The sequence below is a fragment of the Pelophylax lessonae genome (assembly GCF_965119305.1).
Source record: "Pelophylax lessonae genome assembly, chromosome: 4".
NCBI lineage: Eukaryota > Metazoa > Chordata > Amphibia > Anura > Ranidae > Pelophylax > Pelophylax lessonae.
Window position 1 is genome coordinate 432,016,550 of NC_138771.1, and position 15,406 is coordinate 432,031,955.

Consider the following 15,406-nt stretch of genomic DNA (forward strand, 5'->3'; position numbering starts at 1 on the left):
TTGTAGACTGTAAATGATAAATGCCTGGCTGTCTTACTTACTTTGAATCAGTGACCCAAAGAGTGTACACAAGGACTTTGGACTCTATTTGACTTTCTTGATGTGTATAGGTGTTCTTTATCCTTGATCATGGGGACAATGATCTTTCCTCCCAGAACTGCTGTTCAATACCATGGTGCTTATGAGCGCAGCTGCACCCACAGTTGACTGATATAAATATATAGCAAATCAATACAGGTTCTAACAGTTTTCAGGAACTTGCTGTAACAACCCTTACAAAAGTTCTTTCTGAAGGTTTGCTCCTGGTCTATTCACATCGATTTCTTTATGTGCGACCAGTCCTGTGCGACCAGTCCGTTTTGAACAACAAATATATTAGGACATTTCTAGGATATTTTTTTCTATGTAATTGGTGTCCATTAGGGGACTTCCTTTCAACAAAACTTTTTCAAAACACACCTCAACTTGTTCCTGAGTTTTACAAAGTTTAAAAAAGATCAGAAAATGGTAGAAAGGGATGGGGTGAGAGGGTTAACCGAGCAAACTGGTTGTAAATCAAATTTTGGAGCTTGACAGAAGAAATTATATTAAAGAATAAAAACATCCATTTAAGAATCCTTTGAAAGCCCATCTTCATCATCACTAATGTGTGTTCTTTCTTCAGATACTCCACTTTCATCTATGTTTTCCAGCTCATCAGCCCTCTGGATTGCCAGGTCTTCCAAATTCACGGTCGGAAGAGTGTTCTGCTCTGGATACACCCATGGCTTAAAAAGTGGGTCATGTTTTCTCTTCCATTCAGGATACTTTAAACCAGCTTTATAGATCTTTTTCATTGCCTGTAGAATAAAAGGATTTTAAACATTGTATCAGTTTGAGCTAACTTAGGAGGACAGAGATCGACCATATAGTCATAATGCCGTCTTAGGTGCTTTGTTAGGTCATTTCAAACAATAGAGGGCTTTTTTGAGTAGGCATCAAAGTGCACCTGTGCCCAGACTAGGGATTGTATGACTGAAAGGAAAACTTTTTTATACACTGCTCAAAAAAAAAAGGAACACTTTTTAATCAGAGTATAGCATGAAGTCCATTAAACTCCTGGGATATTGATCTGGTCAGTTAAAGCGGAGTTCCACCCTGGATTTTTTTTTTTTTTTTTTTAATACCCCCGGGACAGTCAGGGCTAGTGCATTCCACAATGGCTAGCCTCTGATCTGTCCCGGGTTGCACTTACCTGTTAGGACAAATAATTACCTTGCAAACGTCTTGTCCAGCGCTGCCATCTCAGATGTGGGCAGCTTGAAGCCAGCGCGTCCTCTTCGGCGTCTTCTTCCGCTTTCTTTGGTCCCACGATGCTCTGCGCCGGCCCCGACGTCACTTCCGGGTCGCGCGCGTCATCCCTCCACAGCTTCTGGGCATGCCCAGAAGCTGTTTAGAAGGGGATGACGCGCGCGACCCGGAACTGACGTCGGGGCCGGTGCAGGCGCAATGATTCCTGGGAGCTATGACGTCCAGCTCCCAGGAATCATTGCAGAGCCAGGAAGTGACGACGGGCCGCGGCCGAGGAAGGAGGAAGAAGGAAGTAAGGTAAGTATATTTTCTTCGCTACGAGGTAAGTAAAAAAAAAAAAAAATATGCGATTATCCATTTCTTTTTCAGGTGACCCGGAGCGAGAAGATGGAGGTAAGTATAAAAATAGGGTGGAACTCCACTTTAACTAGCAGAGGGGGCTGTTAATCAGTTTCAGCTGCTTTGGTGTTAAATAAATTACCAACAGGTGCACTAGATGGGCAACAATGAGACAACCTCCAAAACAGGAATGGTTTTACAGGTGGAAGCTACTGACTTTTTCCCTACTCATCTTTTCTGACTGTTTTTCACTAATTTTGCATTTGGCTAGGGTCAGTGTCACTACTGGTAGAATGAGGCAATACCTGGACCCTATATAGGTTGCACAGGCAGTCCAACAACATACAAACTACTGAGTACCATTTTGAGTTGCTGCAATGAAATTTCAGCAAAATGGGCTAGCCTGCTGCATCATTTTTTCATTTTGATTTTCAGAGCGTCTTTGACTTCAGCCCTCTAGGTTGATACTTTTCATTTCCATCATCCAATGTGGCATCCTTTTGATCCTATCACATTAGTTCAGCCCATATCAGTATAGATATCTAGCAGGATATTTTCCCCATTGAGATCTGGTGTGTTTTCAAAGTGTTCTTTTAATTTTTTGAGCAGTGTATTTGAAGTTTGGCGTTAGAACCACCATCATGTTTTTTTCTTTTTGTCCATGTTACCGTTCACCGATGGCAAAAAAAATTAAAGTTAGGGCGAGTTTCACAATTAACTTCAGTTGCCACAAGAACAGGAATAGAGGGGAATTCATCCAATATAGACATTTGTTCCTGTGACAACAGTCTAATAGGTCAACTTGAAAAGTTATCCTCTCACTGTTTAGCCTACAGGACAGCAAGTGAAGAAAAAGCTACTACTCCATAAAAAAATAAAAAAAATGGTTGGCTTTAGATATACTTTAAGGTCCCGTTCCAAACGTTGCAATTTATCATGTGCATTATAACTTGCACCATTGCAGGTGTACAACTTTACAGTGCCCAATCCCATCTGTAGTGAAAAACACACAAAAATGCAAAACAAAGCACATGGAAAGGAGTGAACCTTGCCTAAAGCATTAACATATTCTCATACGTTATCATATTCTATCATTCTTGATATAATAGGAAATGGTTAGACTCATGCCAGATTTTTTATGGTGGTCTCTGTCCCTGCTGGAGGGATTCATACTTCGATTTGTCCAAGCGTAGCACCTCTGCCCTGGGCTGGCTAAAGGGCTATGGCTGTACTATGGCGGAGCTGTAGCCAGCTAAACTGAACTCTTATTTGTCAGGATACTGCAGGTTCTCCTTAAACTTAATACTCCTGCCTGTTGGTGGAAGAGGGAGGATCAACCTCTGCTCTTATGCAACTAAGCCAATCCATCAGCCAATCCCTGGGAGGCTATCTGGCTGGGGAGAGGTTAAATAATTGTTGGGAGGATCTTGTCAGAAACACAAGCCTCCCAGGGTAAGCCCTAGGGAAACTGCTACATGTACTAGGCTAGAGCATGTGTTATGGGCTAGGGGTCTAAAGAAGAGTTACCCGTTGAATCTGGGCTGGAGAAGGGATCCCCCACTTAAAAAGTGTTGCAGGGGAGCTGGGCAAAAGCTGCCACCTTTACATTGTGAGAAAGACCTACAGCTCCAGGTATTACGGAACTTCCTTATTGAGGGTCTGGCGCCATATAGGACTACAGAGAGACTGTGATTGCTCTCAGAGTCTTAGGTTTAGTTGGCGGTTCCCTCAGTGTCAGTACTACTTTGTGGCTGCTGCAAAAAGGCCAGTTGCATGTATCCCAGGCGGCAGTGTTTTATTAAGGGTGCATATACACCACAGGATTCACAAGTCATCCTTAAGCCGGCTATAGACAATTTGAATCTTAACCGGTTCAGCAGGAACCAGCTAAGATTTGAATCATGTATGGGCAGGTTCAATGTACCCAAGTTCATCGATCAATTTGAGTACAACCAGCCTGCTAGATTTTACTAATAAATATTGTTATAGCTGTTAGCAATAATCACTGTGTTCTCCCAGTGGGGATGGCTTCCCCGACTGGGAGAACACAATGGCAACACGGGAGAGATTCCCCTGTCAACACTGTGTGTTGATGGGGGAATCAAGCAATTTTCTTTCCTGCAACCCCTGGTTGCAGGAAAGAAAATCGCTCAATCTATGGCTAGCCGGCCATAGCGTGTGCACAAGTGCTGTGGGTCACTACAATACCCTGATACCTTAAATTATTCATCTCTATGTGTATTCGGCAGAAACCCTTGTGTGCGCGCAGATATGCCACAGGCTCCAAATACTTGAAAGAGTTCTGTGGCACATCTGCACATGCGCAGGATTTTTATAGACGGCAACACAGAAGAGGGCTAGGGGGTGGCAATCATGTTTGGGTGAAGGTAATCTTAAAAGGGCCTCACACTTGTCCATTACCCTGCAGTAATACATAAGAATTTTACTTTTGAATTCATTTGATTTAAAAATCTAATTTTTCCCTGTGTGGTGGGTTCACATCTGTGTGTTGCAATTTAGTGTGTTTTGAAAGGAAAACTATAAGGGCCCAACCACACCAAGGCATGTGAAGTGTGAATGGCCCATAAAGCATAATGTTTAAGTCAAGGTGAATACTATGGTTTTAAAAAATGCACAATCAATACCTTTTTGTGCATTGCTATCCATTCCTGTGGTCATGGAAATTTGTTTTAGCATAGTGATAACTGGAGCTCAGCAATGTGAATTTCCACCTCTGACCTCAATTATTTGCCAGGGTCCTGCAGTTTACCTGATGTGGCAGTATGCATTAAAACTGTGTGAAACATTCAGATCACAGTACATATATTTCCAGTACACCATCATCGGATGATCGAAATAGATTTTATTGAGGTCACAAGTAACTCATGTTTTAAAGCAACTTGAAAGGCATATGTGACAATGTACAAAATAAAGTTATTTATAAAATCAGTTAAAAATGATAGGAAAGCATTAACAATCGGAAACTATAGGAAACAAGGTTTGGCAAGACTTTAGTAATAGCGCCAGAATACGTGCCTAAAAAAATAAAAAAAAACAGGACGGGTTTATTAAATTTATGTCCTTTATCTTCCACACCTTTGTAATTTAATCGGCTATATAGTGTAGTTTCTCCCAGTGTGGTTCCCAATGTAAAATTTGTTAAAACAGGGAATGAAGGAATCGTTAATTACAGTTACGGAGAGCTCTTTGTCACTTCTGTAAATATTTTTGGCATAATACCAAACATTATCTTAAATCTTTACTTTCACTTACCTTTGGAGCCACAAACTGAGATACTTTATTTACTACCCACTTTGGTAATGACCCTGCAATAGTAAAAAAAAAAAAAAAAAACATTAAAAATTACAATATCTCATACTTTTTAATCCAGCATGGTACATATTTAGTCACAAAGCATAGAGTGCCATCTAATGGTCAAAAATCCTAAGTGCAGTATATTCAGTATTTACAAGGTTCGTATGAAAACATTGAAAATTAAATATATTATATAAATTAACAATTTTCTCCAAGTTGCATTTTTTTTTTAGTTACAAATGGGCTATGTTCCTGCAGATCTCCACTAAGCTTACTCCAGGCTTTGTGTCCTTAAGTACTAGGCATGCACTTGCTTGTGTCCCGGAAGGTAGTGTGGCAGTTATGGGGGCTTATGTGCAATTACCTAATAGTTACATAGTAGCTGAGGTTGAATAAAGACAATAGTCCATTTAGTTCAACCTGTGTAGGTGTGTGTGGATGTAATTATTTCCCATACCCCTGAATGTTTTGATCTTGGAGATGTATGTCCAAGAGTCTTTTAAAAGTAGCCATACTCCCCGCAGTTACTACCATTTGTGGAAGAAAGTTACACAATCTTATAGCCCTTACTGTAAAAAACCCCTGCATAGCCTGAGGTTAAATGGTTTCTCCTCTAATCACATTGTATAGCCTCATGTTCTCCAATTAGCCTACTTAAAATGCTCCACCTAAACTAGATTGCTCACAATTGGCACAAATTTAGATAATTAAACCTATTAGAAATGGAGATAAACCCTTCATCCAATCACTTAAAAAAAAAACAATATCTGGTCTCCTATAAAAAAAAATATGAAAGGATAATAAATAAATAAAAAGCAGCAAAACTCTTCACAGTGGCACTTCCGGACACCATAGTGATGCTTAGTAGCAAAAACTGGATTAGGACATCCTGGAAGATCGCAGTCCAGTTTTCAAGCTGCAAATTCAGCCAAAATCTTTGTGGTTAAAAGTATTAAACTTATTTTGATGCAACCTACTTTTCTGCCTTTTGAATTATTTTATACACCAGATAGAGCTAGAAGAATGCTACAATAAGCAATTTCCAATGGAATGCAAAAAGAATTCCAACATTCTCACTCTGATTTTGTGCCGCAACCGGCGGTTGCTTTTATTCAACCTTGGAAACAACCGTGGAATTCCGCTTATATACAGAAATTATATGCTCCCCCCCAAACTCCTTTCCTTCTTGAGGTATTGGTTCACAACTTTTCATAGCACTTGTTCTCATATTATAGCATGGTGATGCTCATATGAATACAACAGGCAAAACGTCCAACTTTGCACACGCCAGTTCTAAAAATGGCCTTTGGCTATATGCTAAACAAAAGCAGGTTAGAACATGGAAAGGGGTTTATAAAGATAAAAGCAATGTGTATAATTGACTTTTTCTCTCCACTCAAAAGTCATGAAGTTTCACCTAGTGTCATGTGTATATTTCTCCTCGTACTCCACACCACCAGATGGGAATGTGCAGAACAGTTCAATCCCCACTGTTTCATGCACCTCCTCTGGAAGTACCCACCTATTGTGAAGGCCTTTATAACCAGATGTTTTTTACCTGTCGTTTTGGGAAGATTAGCCCATCCACCAGGGGTAATATCTTTCAAAGGGGGATGTAGAGGGCAATACATCCTTTTTAATCAAAAAATAAAATTCAAATATAGGCAGTGGAAAGTGTTATACTTTCTGCTCAGTCCAGATTCAATCTCAAACCTAGTGGATCAATTCCTTTCCAATGATTAGATTTGTTAACAGTACTTAGATAATTAGACGGAATAGAAAGTTGATATACAGTGTTCTGGAATTACCTTTGGGGTCGACTTGTGTGAGGTAATAGAGTACGCAGCTGTTTTCCCCATTGGCTTTAATGAGATATCCAGTCTGCAAGGAAACTGCTCTCACAAAGTCCTTGCGAGGAGGATGTTTCTACAAACAGAAAATGTTCTAGTTACAATGAGCCTGGTGTACAAGATGTTTCATAGATTAGGCTGGAAAAAATAATTTTTTTTTTGCTAAATTCTTTAACACTAATGTGTAAGAAGTGTGCAGGTGAATGGCCGCCTACGCTTAGGTTTTAAAGCTTCTGTTGCCTATATAGCATAAGGAGCACTTAAAGCAGATGCATACCCAATTACCTACATCTCATATGACCTTTAAAGTGTTATATATTTCAAAAGTTGCATTTACTTTTAAAACTTGCAGCTTTCATTAAATACCCAGTGAGTGTAACTTGCAGTTATGGGGTGACACCTGTCTCCTGAGAGGTCAACCTGTGAAATGTACTACTTGGACATTACAAGCTGTCATATTGCCCAGACAGGGTCTACGGTCATCACCTGTCCAAAGAAATGATGTGCAGCTGATGCTGGAGTGCATGCATGGTGGCCATTGGCCAACAGAGGCTAGACGAGACCAGCAGCACTAAGATGATACAACAAAGAAAAAAGTTAAAAACCGTATATTCTGACAAAACAGAAAATGTGTTGGCAATTGCTTTTGATATTCAATCCTTCACCAAACTATATTCATCCAATTTGGGTTTACATCTACTTTAGCTACAGATGATGCTCATGCTACATGGTGCACAAGGCCTGGAAGCCCACCTATTCGCATACCATCCAGCTTTCTTTTATTAGAAAGGAGGACATCACTTTGCACTAAGTATATAGGCAAAGCACATATCCCTGCAATGTTACATGGGTCAGGAAGAATTACTGTACTATGCAAATATTCTCTGTAGCAGAATTTCCAGGCATTGTGCCAGATGGGGGTCTGCCAGGGTTACCGCTAGTAACAACAACACATTTAAGCATGTTCTCCAAGTGTTAGCACTGAGACAAGAAACAGTCCAGCATCTTTGGGTTTTGTATTTACTTTAGGAACTTGGATGGGAGAAGGGAATGAGTGGGATACTCCTCTGGCTCGACTATACACTGTAATGGGACAACTGAGAAAAATGCCTCTTGACGCTGACTTGACACCCGCTGAATGCGAGTCAACGCCGGTTGGCGCTTTTTAATGCTGACTTGCAGTCCTGTTAACTCTGTACTGACTTTGACACTTCCCTGCTGACACAAAGTCCTTTGCACTGCTCCCTTTAGCCCTCCTGGCTAAGGGAGCTACTTGAAACACTGCTGCAGCTCCTAACACTTCCGGGCCCAAACCGGCACCCTCTTTACTCTTGTACTTCTTCTCTTCAGGGCTTAGACTCAGGCACCCCCTTTTCTAAGCTTCCTCCTGGTTAGCCGGCTCCTGGATCCCTCTGACCTTCCTGGAGTGGTCTCCTATCCTAGGCAGACCCCGGGGCGGTTTACAGTACTCACGACTCTGCTTTCCTGGAAACTCCGGCCCCAACAGCTCTGCACGGTCCTCAGCACACGGGATCCCTCTCTGCAGCTCAGCTCAACCTTCTGTCCTTTAGGCCGACCGCCAGAGTGCATGCTTGTGAATTAGCGTGGCCGAGTCCATGAGAATCCATGTGGCAGCCATGTTGCTTTGTTTCGCTTTCAGTTGGCAGTTGGAGTCTCGTGCACATGAACGTGTTATTCCATAAGCATGCACTCCCCTCTCCTATTGTACTTTTGAATGTACACGTCTGATTGGTTGTGTTGATGCCACCACCCCTGTAAACCCCTTTTGTTCTCCGACTATAAATAAACCAGGGCTCTGCTCTAAAGGTAGAGAATCTTCAGTTGGCATTGATTTGACATAGCGTGCGCCTGTTTCTTTCTTTGTTGCCTAGCGCTTGGATAACCTTATACAAAAGGGCTGTAGATTGTACTTTTCAGTACAGGGAATTAATGGCGCTTGGCGTGTATTAATATCCACAAGTGTGATTTTCAGCGCAGCAAAGTTGTCAGCACACTGAGTGAATTTCTATGCTCCAAACCCCATTAATTTCCACCACAGGGTTAACACCAGGGGTGATCATAGGGTTAAATGTGTCCCTAGGGGGTGCTTTCTAACTGTGTGGGGGATGGACTTGCTGGATTAACAGAGACCTGCTCGAACAGTCCTAAATCATGGTTGTGCTAAGAAATAACTCTGCCATAACAACCAAAGTAAATTTAGCATTATTATCTCCATCATTAACTAGATTTGCTCTAAAGTAGGGGTCTCCAAGCTTTCCAAAGAAAGGGCCATATTACTGTCCTTCAGACCTTGAGGGTGGGGGTAAAAAGCAGCCAGGGTAAGTAGAAAACGCACTGGGAGTAAACAATGACCCATCACTGATATAAGTGGAATGAATAGTGCCCCATTGTTAGTATTAGGATAAGACATAGTGGCCCATCGCTGGTGTCAGTGGAGGAATGGTGCCTTATTGTTGGTGTCAGTGGGAGGAATAGTACCTCACTGTAAGTAGGAAGGCGCATTGAGCCACAGTTTGGAGACCACTACTCTAGGGCTACTACCCCCCCCCCCCCTAGTGTTTTCAGCAGGAGCTGGTCAAAAGATATCTGTATAAGGATGACCAGACTAACTTTAAAGCAGTAGTGTTTTTTTATTGGTTATTTGAAGATAGGGAATAGCTATATATTTCTTAGATCACAGAATATGCATTTGATATAGTGCATGAAATTAGGCATAGTATACAATGCCTAGGCAATCTATAGAATGGCAAAACTGGAATGTCAAAGTATGAAACGCTTAAAATGTCACACATTTCCTAGGAATTCTGCTTAAATCATAACAGACATTTAATAGTTTGCCTAAAAGCATTCTATACAATGCCCGATTTCACACATTGCCAACAACATATAAAATGCCATGAGAAAAAAAAAGTGTGTAAAAGGGTATATATTGCAATTGTGCACAAGTGCATATATTGCAAACCAGTAGACAGAAAAGTAATTCAAAAGACTCACCGGATGCTTTACTGAATAATTGATTATCATGTAGTCATTGCCAAGGGGTAACCAAGACCGTAAGGTTACAAAGTCTCTGTTCTTTAAGGGACTTGGACACTTCCCTGTGATGAATAGATAAACCGTTAGAGAGAATCAAAATAAAGAAGTGGAGACTATTCAGAATAATACAAAGTTTATGTGGCACGCCAATAAATGCTACCTTCTGATTCTCATAGATTTCACAGATTAAAGGCAGAATTTATCTTTGCTGTCAAAAGCAAGTCTGTCAAGTGGCTAAATCCTTATGAAGGAAAGGGGAACTTGAAACAAATGTTCGTAACCTTTTGTTCAACCTGAGAGATATGCAGTAGCCCATGGCATCTAAGAATTTTTGATTGGTTCTGTCATACTTCATTTAGTCGATCAGGCCTTCATGTTGCTTATTGCACATAATTGCTCTTTACCTTGTCAGCAAAGAAAATCCAGTATGTAGGAATTGCAATCCTAAAGTTCAAAACAGAATTATACAATGTAGGTATGATGTATGGAGAGCTTGATTGTAATTAGGTTGACCTCCTAGAGACTATCCCCATCCCCAAGTGTTTTATGCATCTCTTCTTTATGCTCCAGGATCCTACTTATGTCACCCACTGGTAGCTGCTGCTATCTACCGAAGTCTCCCAGCCAGAACCCTCTTGTGCATATGCTTTAAATAAGCTCCTTTGTTTCCAGTGGAAGTCTTCTGGGGCTGTCTGTTTGAATAACGGCAAGGACACTATCTGCATGGAGCCTGTATGTTCTCACAGTGCTTTTGTGGGTTTCCTCCAGGTACTTTGGCTTCCTTTCACATTCCAAAGACACGCTGGTAGGTTAATTTGGCTCCCTTCTAAATTGGCTTGAATGTATGTATGTAAGATAACGACCTTATGGGCAGGGACTGATGTAAATTTACAGTAAAGTGCTGCATAAATTGTCAGTGCTATATACAGTAAATATCTGAAATACAATTCTAAAAATTGGAAATATGTCTATTACGCATCCCAAGGGATAAAGGTCTTTCCATGGGAATGAATAGAGATGCCAGAAGATTTCAGAATAACCCCACCATGGGGTCATGTAGCGGCTGTACAGCTCCCATGCACAAAGGTCTCGGAGGAGCATTACCAAGTATGTAGAATACTTTGGGGGGTTGCTAGGGGGTAGGGTTGAGGGGAGTCATTTATACTATAATTGAAATAAAAGTACAGGTACCAATTAAAGTGTAACAAAAATCAAAACTTTGAGTGGAGAGGGATTAGACCATCCGTGAGGGAGGTTCACCCTCTCGGTTTGTCTTGTTTACTGTTATCATCGAAGTGAAAGTAAAAGAAAATCCCAAAATGTTAAGTTGACGACATCAGAATACAGGGGAAATCTTCAAAATAGGGACAATATTTCTGGTGACACCAGGGGATTCCATCACTTTGGAGGGATTTCCTATTACTTCCTGTTTTGGCTATGGGACAAAAGAAGGAACTTCGCCCCTAAGGGACACAGATGGATACAAAAAACAAAAAAATAACTGGCAGGGGTTATAACTCACCTTTACATTATCCAAAATGGGAAAAAAATTGCCTTTAGATGCACTTTAAACAAGAAAAAAAAAAAAAAAAAGCCATGTGCTGTGAACGCTTGCCATAATATGTTCAACATACCATATCATACTATGGCACACTTCTGTCTCAGTTTGTCCTTTTTTTAAACTTAAATAAAAAAAAAAAAAAAAAAAAAATCGCTGACTGCTGCCATTACCAGTAAAAAAAAAAAAAGAAATGCCATAAATCTATCCCATAGTTTGTAGACACCAATCAATATACCCTTATTGGGATTTTAAACAAACATATGTAGTCTAATATATATTGACCTAAATTAATTATGTATGCTTTCGAGCATAAAGTAAAAACTATTGTTTTTTTTTCTCAAAACAGTCAGTCTTTTTTGGTTTATAGCGCAAAAAATAAAAAACCACAGCTGTGATCAAATACCACCAAAGAAAAACTCTATTTGTGGGAAGAAAAGGAACGTAGTGCCATATCGCAAAAGATGGCCTGGTCATAAGGGGGTAAAACAATGCCAGGGCTGAAGTTGTTAAAACTATTTAAAGTTCACTAAAACATGGAGTTAAGCTTTAAATCTCTCAAGGTTAATGCTACATTTAAGATTGGCCCAATCAAAATCTAGCTTTGTATCAGGGGCGTAACTACAGGGGTTGCAATTGCAACCAGGCCCCATGCTCCAGGGGGCCTTAGGGCTCCCATGTAAACCTGGATAGGAGGGGCAGCAGTAGAGAAACCATGGAGGAGATTAGTTCCTCTGTATGCTGCCCCCCCCCCACTCCACCTATCTAGTTCACTTGTGTTCTGCTGTTTCTGGGCCCCTGTGTGCTCCCCTGGCCCCCCCCCCCCCACTGTGCTGCCCTCCGCCACTGCATTCCCTTCCCTCTCCTGCCGGCTGCTGCAGGGGATGTGTCACAATAGAGAACCAGGAAAGGGGTCAGTAAATATGTAATTTACCAGCTCCTTCCTTTTCTGAATGGACAGAGTCATAGTCAGTGGCATTTTAAAAAATAAAATAAAATTATAAAAAATAATACAATTAAAATACCAAAAAATAAAAACTACTGACACCAGTGGGTGAACTTCCAGGATCGCAAAGGTCACACTTGCGACCGAGCCCTGGCATTTCACCACCGCGGGGAGGCCCCAAGATGGCAGGAAGGGGGCCCACTGCAGAACTTGTGACAGGGTCCCGCTGCGGGACCGTAATAAAGGGCCTCTGCAACGAGAATAAAGGGCCCCAGGATCAGTGGGAAGAGCCCCGGGCTTGAAGATAAGGGCCCTTCATGGTTTCTTGCACCGGGGCCCTGAAGGTTCTAGTTATGCTTCTGCTCTGTATACACCAAGTTTAGAAAGGTTATTTGTGCAAGCTTAATCTGACTTCCTATCCTGTGTGTGTAGAGCATCGCAAAATACTCCAACCTCATAAATGTATGTCAGTGGAGTAGTAGATAGAACAGTCATGGTAAATAGATGGGAAAATAGTGATCAGGACAGGCATTCCAAAATCAGTAGACTTCAGTACCGAGGTTGGAGTGGTTTTTGGTATTCAGGATCCTAGTAAAACAGAGGTGGTATGCAAAGAAAAGGATGACATTTTGGAGAAGACAAGTTTGATAAACTTACAGATTCCTTAGAGGATTAAATAGATTTTCAAATCCTATGTTTAGTGCACATTTTGATTGAACAAACAGTTATATATGTATGCATTTATATTAGGACTATATACGATTTCTTTAATAACTGCCTAATTTGCACATTTAGAAATGTCCCCTATGAGCAATAGCTAGAAATAAAGATAAATAAACTCTTCAAATCTACTCGTTACCTGCTGATTGCCATAATGGGACCCTAGGCAAGGTAGCTGCTTTGAACATCTCATCCTTTTGGGCACATTCTTTGTAAGTACTGGCATAGCCCTGCTCTTCAAACACCAACTGCTAGCAAGTGATGCTTTGACCAATTGTGCTATTCCCTTGGTTTATTGCAGAAGAATGAAGGTTGTAGGCTGGGTCCACCTGACATTCACTAGGCCCTAGCATTCCACTTAAGTTGCCTTGTGGGTGATCCATCTCTAACTTTAAGTGAACCAAAGACCATAGTCAAAAGGCTGTTTTTCTTTACCCTCAAATTCTAGAACCTGAATGTATTTCCTCTGTATAACTGATAAAAATATTGCAGAAGGCCTCATGCACACTGGACGTTTTCCCAGCTGCTCCTAGGGACATCTAGTATTTTTTTCCCCTCTAAAAGCTCCTACATGTTAGACCGTGTGTCCATACACACATACTATAGGCTTTTAGAGGAGTCTGTAGGCTTTTAGAGGAGTTTGGAGGCAGAGGCAGGAAAAAAACCCAGCTAACTGTGTCCAGCAACAGCAGAGTTTTGGCAGAAAACACACTTGATGCTTCTAAATGAGTGTAAAATCCATGTTAACACTAGGAGCATTAATTCATTTCAATTGCCAGAATAAATTATTATTCTGGCAAATTAAATGAACACCCAATCTTTTGACCCCTGTAAACATGTTACACACTTTGTTTCCGGCGTTTTTCTGCCAAAATGCTGCTGCCAGGAGGAAAAACGTCATGTGTGCATGAGGTCTACAAGGTAAAGATCTGGTCCTGTGATGAATGTAAATGAAGCTGCTGGTGTCCCATTTCCCAGGGTGTAATGCACAACTGTCTTTCACTGGAGAACAACTTTTTCAGACGACGGAAACCTATGACGAAACGCGTTGGGCGGTACCAGACGTGACTAACACAGAGGCTGGTACCTGGTACGCTGGCTTCGATTGTGTCTGAGGACGCGGGACGCCGCGGCTCTCCTACCACCACGAGGACACTTTTTTATGCAATCATACATGCTTTAAATGCAAGTGTAATTTTAATAAAGCTTTTTATACCGTTATCTGGATTACGCTATGTGTCTCCTTCCCCTTATCTTTCATCTATGTGCCACTTACGATTAACCTCTAAAGCCCACCGGATGTGAGGAGTGCTTACTTGGGACCCTGTATAAGTGCTAAATACACTGCGGTTTTGGGCCAATTCATTCGTTTGAATGGCAACGGATCTTTGGTAAGCATCCCATTTAACACTTGCTTCACGGGTGTGGTTTCCTCTTACTTCTCGCTTGGAAGAGCTGTCTGGAACATCTGACACCTGCTGGGACTTGTGGTGCACTCCGGTTGTAGCACCTTATTATTTGAACTTCTTTGAACTTTTTTTCATATCCAGTACTTGGTTCATCCTTTTCACTCCCTTTTTTCACAGACTATTATTTATATATTGAGGACATTGTCCCTAACATATGGTCAGAGATTGTTTTGCACCATTTAATTTCTTTTATGGTACTGATGTATATCACTTGTTGTTAGCGATGCACATTATTCCTAATATTATGGGGACTTTATATAGATAATATAATAAAACTCCAATGAGTACATGGAAACCCTTCCTTAACCACTTCAATACAGGGCACTTTCAACCCCTTACTGCCCAGGCCAATTTTCAGCCTTCAGCACTGACACACTTTGAATGACAATTGCGTGGTCATGCTACACTGTACCCATATGAAATTTTTATCATTTTTTCCAGCTGTCTATTGGTGATATTTAATCACCGCTGGGTTTTTTATTTAAAAAAAAAAAAAAAAAAGTCTCTTATTTTCTGAGAGTAAATTTTGAAAATAAATAATTTTTCTCCTTCACTGATGTGCGCTGATGAGGCGGCACTAATGAGCACTGATAGGCTGCACTGATGGGCACTGATGAGGTGGCACTTACGGGCACTGATGAGGTGGCATTGAGGAGGTACAAATGTGCCACACTGATGGGCACTGATAGGTGGCACTGATGGGCACTGACGGCAGCACAGATGAGCAGGCACTGATGGGCACTGATTTTCACTTTTCTGTTTACCTGTCATAGTCTCCCCTTTGAGGAGGAGCAGCTGATTGGCTCTCCTCGCCACACACTCTGACAGTGCGAGGCGAGGAGGGACGATAAATGGCACTTCC

General features: G+C 41.2%; 1 protein-coding gene across 1 annotated transcript in view; it reads right to left on the reverse strand.

The window, feature by feature from the left end:
* Positions 1–434: 434 nt before the first annotated feature.
* Positions 435–15,406, reverse strand: part of LOC309554897 (START domain-containing protein 10-like) — a 100,270-nt gene continuing 85,298 nt past the window's right edge. The window contains exons 3-6 of the mRNA XM_082256630.1: positions 9,810–9,913; positions 6,753–6,870; positions 4,903–4,955; positions 435–839 (exon numbers count right to left, since the gene is read on the reverse strand). Of these exons, the coding sequence (XP_082112756.1) occupies positions 609–839; positions 4,903–4,955; positions 6,753–6,870; positions 9,810–9,913 (506 nt within the window). The 3' untranslated portion in view covers positions 435–608. The remainder of the gene's footprint in view (positions 840–4,902; positions 4,956–6,752; positions 6,871–9,809; positions 9,914–15,406) is intronic.